The 11,630-nt window shown below is 41.5% G+C and overlaps 1 protein-coding gene across 1 annotated transcript in view; it reads right to left on the reverse strand.

Moving 5' to 3' along the window:
- TTN (titin) overlaps window positions 1–11,630 on the reverse strand; it is a gene marked incomplete at both ends in the record, with an annotated part of 277,818 nt that overhangs the window by 19,919 nt on the left and 246,269 nt on the right. The window contains 15 exon segments of the mRNA XM_084258850.1: window positions 61–366; window positions 489–791; window positions 893–2,959; window positions 3,062–3,361; window positions 3,765–4,052; window positions 4,751–5,044; window positions 5,410–7,176; window positions 7,277–7,582; window positions 7,957–8,259; window positions 8,509–8,808; window positions 8,921–9,208; window positions 9,503–9,799; window positions 9,908–10,210; window positions 10,303–10,890; window positions 10,990–11,286. Of these exon segments, the coding sequence (XP_084114976.1) occupies window positions 61–366; window positions 489–791; window positions 893–2,959; window positions 3,062–3,361; window positions 3,765–4,052; window positions 4,751–5,044; window positions 5,410–7,176; window positions 7,277–7,582; window positions 7,957–8,259; window positions 8,509–8,808; window positions 8,921–9,208; window positions 9,503–9,799; window positions 9,908–10,210; window positions 10,303–10,890; window positions 10,990–11,286 (8,007 nt within the window).

The following is an 11,630-nucleotide window of genomic DNA, read 5'->3' on the forward strand; positions in this document are numbered from 1 at the left end:
GTATATGACAGTTTATTTTCACATAAAATATGATAGTTTAAAAGGAAAACATTGACTTACCATATTCATCTCTGCAAGTGACAGGGCCAGTAGATTCTGATCCTTTGCTTATTACACCTGCTGCATTCTTGGCCAGCACACGGAATTCATAAGTATCTCCTTCACTGAGAGCAGTCACGGTGAAGAAATTGTCGGACACAATAGTATAGTTGCACTTCAGCCAGCGACCATCTCCAACTTCACTGACTGGCTTACGCTCTATGATGTAGCCCACAATCTTACTGCCTCCATCATATACTGGGGCAGACCAAATCAGTGATACTGTTGCTCTTGTGACATCTGTCACCTCTGGTCTTCCTGGTGCATCTGGAAGGGATGCAAAAATATGATTAAAAATGCAAATCTGAATTCTGGTAATAATAATAAATAATAATGATGATGATGATGATGATGATGATGATAATGTGCTCCTAAGTTTTGATACCTACCAACTGGGTTTTGAGCCATTATGGGTCTTGAAGCTTCACTGGCTTTGCTGACACCGGCAGCATTGAGTGCATATGTTCTAAACTGATATTCCAGTCCTTCTACCAAACCGGTCACCTTGTAGTTACATTCTAAGCATGGCACTTTGTTTTCTTTTACCCAAAGAATGGTGTTCCGTTCTTTCTTCTCAACCCAATAGCCAATGATTTTACTGCCACCATCATGGTAGGGTTCTTCCCAACGAATAGACATGGCGTTGGCAGACACATAGTAGACCTGAGGTCTGGTTGGAGCACTTGGTGGGACTAAATATAAACACAGGGATCAAATATGAATACAGTTTTCTCAAAGGTAGGGAAGATATTGAATTATAGAGACTTTGAAATCTGATTTCAATTTTTCTTACCAAATGGATGCTCAGCAGTTACTGGAATTGATTCTAGAGGCTTGCTGACACCAAATCTGTTCTCTGAACTGACACGGAATGAATATTCCATGTATTTTCTGAGATGAGTGACTTTAATCTGAGTGCGCTTGACACTGGAGTTGACAAGCTGCCAGGCTGTTGTACCTGATTCACGTTTTTCAACAATGTAATTAGTAATTTCACTGCCTCCATCATCTTTAGGTTCAGCCCATGATAGGACACATGATTCAACAGAGACAGATGACACCTCAATGGGGCCAGTTACTGGACCAGGCCTTCCAATTACTACAACTGTGATGGTAAATGTTTTAACACCAGCTGTATTTTCCAGGGTCAAGAAGTATCTTCCAGAGTCACCTCTCATGCTGTCCTTTACAGTCAGGGTGGTTTTATCTTTTGTAGTTGTAATACTCAACCGATCTGTCTCTTTAAGTCTCATTTCTTCAAGCTTCCATGTTACTTTGGGGGCAGGACGGCCACTGATTGGCACATCAATGGTAAATGTGCTCCCTGCTTTGCAAGTTATGAGCTGATTGGTAATTCCAGTAAGATCAGCAGTAGGCTCGATTTGAGGCTCCTTGATGATAACAGAAGAAAAGGCTTCCCGGGGCTCACTGTAGCCAGCATCATTCTTAGCCTTCACACGGAATTCATATTCAGTGTTCTCAACAAGGCGCTCTACTGTAAAAGTCAGCTGTTTGGTGTGACCAGCTGCAGTCCAGAAGTCAGATCCCTTTTGTCTCATTTCAACCAAGTAGTCAGTAATCCGACTGCCTCCATCATGTTCAGGTTTAAGCCAAGCTAAGACTGCAGAGGATTTGCTTGTGTCGACAATATCAAGTCTCCTAGGAGGAGCAGGCTGTTCTGTGGCTAATATTGGTTCTGGCATTTCATAGGGTTCACCAATACCATACTCATTTTCTGCAGAAACACGGAAATAGTATGGAACTCCTTCTGTCAGGTCACTGACCTTGAGGATCTGTCGAGTGCATTTTTCACTGACAACCTGCCAGCTACGGCGACTTGCTTCGCGTTTCTCTACCACATAGTGATGGATTCGGGCACCACCATCAAGGAGAGGGGCATCCCACAGCAGTGTAACAGATCCTCGGGTCACATCCTTGAAGGTAATTGGGCCAGGTGGGCCTGGAGAGTCTAGCACCTTTACAGTAAATGTAATTGACTTACTACCACTGTTGTTTTCCACAGTAAGAGTATATTTCCCTGCATCATTTCTGTTGCAGTTTTCCACAGTGAGGGTGCTGAAGGAGTCTGTTGTATGGATATCAGCCCGAATGCTAAGGTTAGAGTCTAGTTTGCTCCACACGGCTGTAGGAGTTGGTCTACCCTGGTAGGCAATGAAGAGGCGAATACTGGCTCCAGCTCTTACAATGTGAGTCTGCTTGAAGTTTGCATCAATGTCTAACTCAGGAGCTGTTAATCGGTCAACTGCTTGAATTGTACCAGTCACTTCACAGCTGTCTCCTTTTCCAGCACCGTTGATGGCGCTAACCCGGAATTTGTATTCTTCACCTGCTTGCAGGTCAGTGACTGTATATCTTGTTTTTACACATGCCTCTAAATTCACCTTGTGCCAGTCTCCTAAGTCAGCCTTGCACATTTCTATAATATACCCAATTATTTCCATGCCCCCATCAAACACTGGCTTGGCCCATTCTAAGCTCACAGTTGTCTTTGATGTATCTGTCACTTTGACCACAGAGGGAGCGCTTGGTGGGTTGACCGGCTCTCTACATTTGATAAGTCTTGAGATGCCACTTGCAGGTCCTACTCCTGCAGCATTTTCTGCCATGACATGGAATTCATACTCATTGCCTTCTGTCAGGCCAGTGACTTTGAATCTTGTCTCACAGATTGGTCGTTTGCTGATCACTTTTACCCATCGTGTGCTTTTCTTTTCTCTCCTTTCAAGGATGTAATGTTGAATTTCATTGCCACCATCTGATTCTGGCCTTGCCCATGTCAGAGTAATGCTATTGCCTGTTACATTACTAGGTTCTGGAATGCCAGGGGCATCGGGAGTAGCTGTAAAATAAAAGCAAAGAAGCAAACCAATTAGACAGGTTTGCACGCATGCTTGCAAGTTAATCTTTGACATGGTACCACCTAGTAAAAATGCACACTTACTGTATTGTATTTGAGCAACCACTGGGTCAGATTCAAGTGGTCTGCCAACACCAAACTTGTTTACTGCTGAAACACGGAATTGGTATTCATTGCCATTTATTAGTTTAATAGCAGTATAGCTGAGGGCTTCGCATTTATCCTCAATTAGTGCCCAAGCAAGCCTGCTTGTTTCCCGTTTTTCAATGACGTAGTGAGTTATGGGAGCACAGCCATCATTGAGTGGAGGTTCCCACCACAGGGTCATCTTCTCGCCAGTAATATTGGTGAATCTTATTGGCCCAACTGGTATTCCTGGTGTATCTATAAGAGAAAGGTTCCAGAGTTAGTAGCTTTTCCCTTAGCCATTAAAATGCATTAGGCATGTCTCTAATGAAGTCCTATAAATTTTAAGATTAAGAAGTTATTTTAAAAGTACCTTGGGGCCTCCCTGGTGTCACAAGGGGTTAGGATGCAAACTCTGAGGCTGTCCACAGCCTCTGCAGCTTGAGTTCAATCCCCCAGCTGGCCAGGGAGCAACCCACATGGCTCAGTGGACATCTCCTGACTCGCCCGCTGCTCCCCTCAGCAATGTACTTCAGTCAGTCTGCCTGTTCTGTGTCCTGCTCTGTCTCTGGTAATCTTTTCACCCCCCACACCTCTGGCCTGTACCTCAGCTCTTGTATGAATGGAGAAATGAATCTTTAAAGATAAAAAATAAAAGTACCTTGTACTTTCACTGTAATTTCTGCTTTTGTGGTACCAGATATATTTTTGGCTTCCACTGTATATACACCACGATGGTCCCGAGTAGCATCTCTAACAAAGAGGCTGGTGGATCCCAGGACATCTGTTATTTCTAGGTTCATCCTCTTTTCAATTTCTACCCCATCTCTGAACCAAGTTACTCGAGGTACTGGTCGTCCCTGTACCAAAGCCTTAATTCTAAGGCTCTCTCCAGACTTTATAATAAGACCATCGAAGTACTCAGGGCCAAATTCTACTGTTGGTGGTACTAAAAAAGAAATAGAAAGAATGTATTAGTTTGACTTAATACTTAAATAAACATGTTTTCCTTTAGCACCAAATAAAGCCTTGAAAGATAATGCTTATCCATTTTACCAAGGTCTGTTTTGAAAGTATGATTGATAATTGAGAATTTAGATGATGGGTTTAAACATTTGCATATGACTAGGTAATTATTGTTTTTGTAGTTTGTGTCATGCTATTTATCTTATATTGCCATTTATAAAAAAGAGGAGCAGAATATTTACAGATCATTTACTTTGAATACTGCTCATGTTTAACACAATCCTGTAAGAGGTCATTGCTGCACTCAAGCGTGGTGATGACTGTGCTGTTGGATGGAGGTTGTATTTTAATATCTTCAGTAAAGTTGGATAGTTACCCTTGAGAGTCTTCTTTTTTATTTATTATAAAATGACTGAAATCGCAAAGGTAAAAGCCCATTCCCACTTGCATTCTATTTATATGGAAATGGAGTGAAATGATAGCCCAGATAACAAGAATTGATGCCAATTACATTTTTTCTTCTCTTCATCTGAGAGATAGAAAATGCAATTCATTCACATTCTTGGGTAATCTGTGTGAAACGATGTTTCTGTTCCCATTTTACAGATCAGGAGCCAAAAATAATTTTTAAAATATTGTGAATGTCCTTAGTCACATTGAAAATCAGTTGTAAATGCTTACCATTTTCATCTCTTGTCATAATAACACCAGAAGACTGTGAGGGTGGGCTTATAGTTCCAACAGCATTTCTTGCAATTATTCTGAACTCGTATCGATCTCCAGGACTAAGTCCTGTAACTGTGTACTGACATTCACTGACGTCAGTGAAGTTGCATCTGACCCAGCGATTGTTCCCTTGCCGGCTCTCAATGCTGTAGGCCACAATCTTACTGCCTCCGTCACGCAATGGTGCGTTCCATTTAAGTGTGATGGTTTCCCGGGTAACATCAATGTAGTCAGGAGTGCCAGGTGGGTCTAAAGAATTATGTGGAAATTAGATGCATCATATTTCCATAAAGCACTTTCAATCATCATCGGAAGAAAAAGAAAATGAATAAATCCCCCAAACTCATTTTAGCCATTAATGTCATTTTTTTTTTGTTTCATAGTCTTTAAAAAGAACTTTAAATTACTTCATTAGACTGATTTAAACCCACCTCCTTGTATTACTTGACCTGTTCTCTAGTGACAAGAATACACATCATCTTAGCCAAAAGGCCCAAAAGTGATGTAGTGACAAGAATATATGTGAGGTGATACATAGAAGAGCAGTGTTTGATTTCTTACTAACACATTCAGTTGCTGAATTAATTATATCTAAATACTATTCAGTCACTTACCTACTGGAGACACAGCTAAGGTAAATTTGCTTGGGTCGCTGGGTGAGCTTAGGCCAGCAGAATTTTCGGCATATACACGGAACTGGTAATCCAGGCCTTCCATTAGTCCCGTAGCTCTGTATTCTCTTCCAGATATTGGTGAGGTATTAACTCTTTGCCAGAGGATGCTATTTCTTTCCTTCTTTTCAACATGAAATCCAGTAACTTCTGAACCACCATCATAGAGTGGAGCATCCCAAGTGAGGGACATGCCATCGGAAGTCACATTGTATATAACTGGCTTCCCTGGAGGTCCAGGAATCCTGAACTGGTGTTTTGCCACAATGATATTCGAGACTAGTGGCTGGCTGACTCCGTATCTGTTTTCTGCCCTAACTCTAAACTGGTATTCAGCATCTTTGACTAGATTAGGCACTTTGAAAGTTGTTCTGGCAACGCTTGAACACACCATCTTCCAATTAGTTTGTGAAGCTTCCCGCTTCTCGATGCTGTAGCAAGTAATTTCTCCCCCTCCATCATCTTCAGGCACATCCCATGACATGATGACACTGTCAGCCTTAATCTCATCGAATCGAATGGGCCCTTTGGGCCTTGATGGTGGACCCAGGGTGATGACTGTAATGGGAAATGAGTTTCTACAAACTGCATTATCAAGAATAATAGTGTACTTTCCTCCATTCTCCTTCTTGGCATTCTTAATATTAAAAGTAATTTTGTTTTCAGTTTTACTGAGACGAATGTTTTCACCTTCTTTCAGTGGCAAGCCATCTTTCAGCCAACTGATAGACGGCTTGGGTTTTCCTTTATAAGGTAATTCGAGGTGTACATTATGCCCGATTCTCACAAAGACTTGTGCCCCAGGGATTTCTGACAGGTCAACTTCAGGTGTAATCACAAGTTCTTTCACTGTAATGGGCCCAATAGAGACAGAATCACTCAGTCCTTTCTCATTTTTGGCAGACACTCTGAACTCCAGCACTGACTGCTCCTTAAGTTGGCCGACCTCGATTTCACATGTCTTGCTTATGCCAGCATGGGACCACATTTGTTCACCTTTACCTTTCCTTTCCACAACGTATTCTGTGATGACACTACCACCATCAAAGTCAGGTTTGGTCCAGGTCAGGGTAACGGATGTCTTTGTTGAGTCTTTCATGGAGAGGTCACGTATAGGAGCTGGCACTTCGGCAGCTTTCACGGGTTCTGAAGTTTCACAGGGCTCCCCGATTCCAATTTCATTTTCTGCAAGAACTCTGAAGAAGTATGGTGTTTTCTCTGACAAATCTGTTATCTTAAAGGATGTACTGGAGCATTTGTGTGACACTGCAGACCATGTTCTCTTGGTGGCATCTCTCTTTTCAATGACATAATTAATGATGGGAGATCCTCCATCAATGAGAGGAGGCTCCCAGAACAAAGTCACTGTGCCTTGGGAAACATGTTTAACCTGTAGTTTCTGGCAGGCAGCTGGTGTATCAAGCACTTTAACACTTACAGTTGAAGATTTGGGTTGGCCAACTCCATTTTCTATTGTGAGAATGTATTTTCCAGTGTCATTACGAGTAACTTGAGGAATAATGAGTAATGAAGATGAATCAGTGTTTTGAATACTGTATCTGATATCACTGCCCAGATTCTTCTCATCTTTTCTCCATGTGACAGTAGGGGGAGGTCTGCCTTTAAAGGGAATCAGTATTTGTATGTCTTCACCAGCTTTAGCTATAACAGAGGTTCTGAGAGCCACATCCAGGTCTATCTCTGGTTCCTCTGTAGACATAAGATGAGCACAAACAATGAATTTTAAAGCAAGAAAACAAGCAACTTCCTGTAATAAAAATAAAAACACAATCATGCCATAGGTACATACCAAGTATGTCTTTAGCCTGTGCAGGTTCAGTCATTGCTATAGGTTCTCCTTGTCCAGCACAGTTTACAGCAGATACCTGGAAGTAGTAATTGACTCCAGGTTTCAGGTTGGAGACTACATATTCTGTAGTCCTGATCTCTCCTCTGGTGGAAACAACAGTCCATTCCTCTTCCTCTTCTTGTCTCATCTCAACAACATACCCAGTAACAGCACTGCCCCCGTCATAGACAGGTTTACTCCACCCAATGGTGATGGATGATTTAGTGGAATCTGCAATTCTTATCTTAGCTGGTGGGCCTGGAGGATCTGGAATTCACAGTACAGTAATTACATTATCATGTACAATCTAGGGGCCTCCCTGGTGGTGCAAGGGGTTAAGATGCAGCACTATGAAGCGATGTGCAGCCACTGCAGCATGAATTCAATCCCCGGCCAGGGAGGTGAGCCACATGGCGCATCAGGCCTCTCCTGTCTCGCCCGCTGCTCCCCTCAGCAGTGTATTTCAGTCAGTCTGCCTGTTCTGTTCCCCACTCTGTCTCTGGTGAATCCTCTCACCTCCCACATCTCTGGCCTGTACCCCAGTTCTTCATGCATAAATAAATAAATCTTTAAAAAAAAACATGTACAATCTAGTGACTCTAAAGAAGACAGGTGAAAATGCTGCACTGATGAACACTTACCAACGGGATCAGCAGCTTTGTAGAAGTCAGATGGTTCAGAAAACGGACCCTGTCCAGCAGCATTTACGGCACAGACTCGGTACTGATAGTCACTGTTTTCTGTGAGTCCTGTCACTTTCTGTCTGGTGTCACGGATGGTCTCCTTTAGGACTTTAAGCCACCCTAGACTCTTCTTGTCTCGTTTTTCAAGGAAGTAGCCACTTATTTCATTGCCACCATCGGCAACTGGCCTGTTCCAGACAACGGTCATTGAATTCTTGGTCATCTTTGTCACCTCTGGTATGCTTGGTGGTCCAGGTGTAACTATTTAGAAAGGAAAATGAAAATGAGTTCAAAGAATAAACAGTACGATCAGTTGTTTCATCTTCAGTTCCTATCTGAGAATGTTATACTTTCTACCTGGTGAAAGGATGAAAATGAGACGAGATGTGATACAAACGGAAATCAAAATCATCCTAAGAAAACATTTTCATAAAATAGCCAGAATAGTTTATATTTGCTTTGAAATTTTTTAGTGTTTGATTTCATTTTTCTGATGAAATCATGTCTCACCAAATGCATTCTTTGCTACCACTGGGTCAGATTCCAGTGGATCACCAATTCCATATTTGTTCACAGCTCGAACCCGGAAGATGTACTCATTTCCTTTGATAATTTTTGTGGTTGTAATGATGCACTCTTCCAAATTTTCAGCCACCATTGACCACACAACACGGCTGGTCTCACGCTTTTCCACGATGTAGTGAGTGATTTTTGCACCACCATCATCTGCTGGAGGCCGCCAGAGAAGAGTTATCTTTTCAGCAGTGACAGTCTTAAATTCAATGGGTCCACCTGGAGGTCCTGGTTTGTCTGTCAAGGAAAGAATGAAACAAGAGGCTCTTACCTTTTAAAAGGCTACTAATTGAAAATCACTAAGCTTTAGGCAAACAGAATAGGACATTAGCATGTACTCAACACCTACCAAGGATCTGCACTCTAATGTTGGCTGAAGCTGAGCCCATGGCATTCCTTAGTTTTAATTCATAGTTTCCACTATTAAGGCGATTTGCATCTTTAATAAGTATAGATGCAAGGTCAGTGGTATTTTCAACACACACCAGTGCATTGGTTTGTAACTCTTTATCATCTTTATACCACTCAATTGTAGGTGCAGGTTTTCCAGAAATGCCAGCTCTGAGCTTTACAGATGTTCCTGCTCTATATTTTACCACTTCTGTATATTCTAGAGGCAGATCTATTACAGGTCCACCTGCAGGAAAAACAGATAAAAAATTTAAAAGATCACAAGTATGAAAAAAATAATTGCAGCATCTTTAAAGATCATTGTCCCTTATTAAATAATATTTATATATAGACATACACAGTAGTTCTAATTCTTTTTACCTTGTCAAAAATTTTCCCGAGGGAGTTTAGCTAGTTCATAGTTCCTTTTACAGAACTAATTAAGCGACACAGTAAAATTTCACTCTATATATTAGGACGAGAAAAAGTAAGGAAAAACAGTTAAATTGCAGTTGGGATTCAATGTGCTAAACATGCTTACCATAAGAATCTATGCATGTGATGGGGCCTACAACCTCAGATGGATTGCTGATGGAACCAACCGCGTTCCTAGCAAAGACACGGAATTCATACTGGGAATTCTGAGTCAAGCCAGAGACAACGAATTGAGTCTCGATAACATTGGTGAAGCTGGCCTTGGTCCATCTGCCATCTGGAAGATCTCGTCTTTCAACAACGTAGCCTGTAATCTTGCTTCCTCCATCGAAAGCTGGTTGTTGCCATGAAAGGCTGACAGAGTTCTTTGAAATATCAGTGACACGGACATTTCTTGGGGGTTCTGTGGTCATAAGAGAAAGTGAATTAATGGCACTTAGGTCAATATTTTACTTTGCAGAAATAAGATTTGCATTAAGTAGCCAGGACTGTCCTCGTGACAACTACATACCACAGGCGTCAATGGCGAGGACGGGTTCAGAAGGATGGCTGGGTTTTCCAACACCAGCGGCATTTTCTGCATATACCCTGAATTCATAAATGAGTCCCGCGCTGATTGTTGTGACTTTGAAGTGAGTTGTGCGGATGATCATTTTGTTGGCTTTTTGCCATAAGATACTGTTTCTGTCTTTCATTTCCAGATGATAGCCGATAACTGCACTGCCTCCATTGGACACTGGTTCATGCCAGCCCACGGTGATGCTTTCTCGAGTAACATTAGTGACCCATGGTGTAGATGGTGGTCCAGGTATTGCTACAAAAGAGAGAAATCCCATAGTTACTAAAGACATTGAAAACATTTGTATAAACCAAAAACTGAGATGTTTGAAAAGTTTGATGACTTACTGTATGGTAGTTTGACAACCACACAAGCTGAATCTATGTGATCACTGATACCAAAGCGGTTTTCTGCCTTGATGCGGAATTGGTATTCTTCTCCTGTGGTCAACTTCATGACTTTAATCATAGTCCTGGCCACTGTTGTAGACACTTCAGTCCATACTGTAGTATTCGTTTCTCTCCTGAGTACAATGTAATTGGTGACCTGACTTCCACCATCATACTTAGGTGGCTCCCATTTGAGAGTTACACTTGCTTCAGTTACATCACTAATGACAACAGGGCCAGTTGGAGGGCCAGGCCTGTCCAGTATGATGATGTTAATGAAAGCCTTGGTTGTTCCGCTGGAGTTGGCAGCAGTGATTTCGTATCTGCCAGCATCAGCAGCAACACTTTCTTTGAGGTTGATGGTTAAGTTCTCAGCAGTAACTTCAGTGTTAAATCTCATGGTTGCTTTCAGAGGGACACCATCTCTTGACAAGGTCACTTTGGGCAGTGGTTTCCCAGAAATTGGAATGTCAACTTTAAGGTTTGAACCAGCTCGAACATATACAGTGTGACTTGGGAAATTCTTCATATCAATTTCAGGTGGTTCTGAAATATAAGAGTATGACAGACGAAGGTGAAAAAGTTTCTATAGTTAAGTCAATGTAAATAATTTGGCATTTCATTTCTACATGAAATTAGACATACCTAGCTGTTCCTTAACAAGAACAGGAAGCAGAAGCTCTCTTGGGTCACTCCGACCAGCTTGGTTTTCAGCAAACACCCGGAAAAAGTATTCAGAATTCTCTCTCAGGCCAGAAACAATGTGATGGGTTGACTTCACTACTGCACATTTAATCCAGTTTTTCTGTCCTTTTTCCAGGGCTTCAACAATATAGTGTACAATTCTGCTCCCACCATCATGTTCTGGCTTCAGCCAGGTCAAGGACACGCTATCTTTAGATATACTTGTTACCCCAAGTTTTTCAGGTGGGCTTGGTTTTTCTAAGAAAGTAAAACATCAAGCAAAAGGGAACATTAGTACAACACTATCTTCCATGTGATTTCTTTATATAATGTTAAAAAAATCTAAATTAATGCCATATGTTTACTTTTAATTGAGTCTTTCTTACTCTTTAGTATAACTAATTTGGTTGATTCTTGAGCCAACCAAAGTTTCCGCAGGCTTTGTCATCACATGTCATAGCATTCAAATTCAAATTTCAATTAGGTGACAAACAGCCAGATTAAATGATAAAATTTACCGCAAATTCATTATGGGTATGAAAATAGAAGTGAAAAGAATAATCTTATGAGAAACTTGATGATGAATTCTAGACATGCACACA

This window comes from Talpa europaea (assembly GCF_964194135.1).
Source record: "Talpa europaea genome assembly, chromosome: 1".
Taxonomy (NCBI): domain Eukaryota; kingdom Metazoa; phylum Chordata; class Mammalia; order Eulipotyphla; family Talpidae; genus Talpa; species Talpa europaea.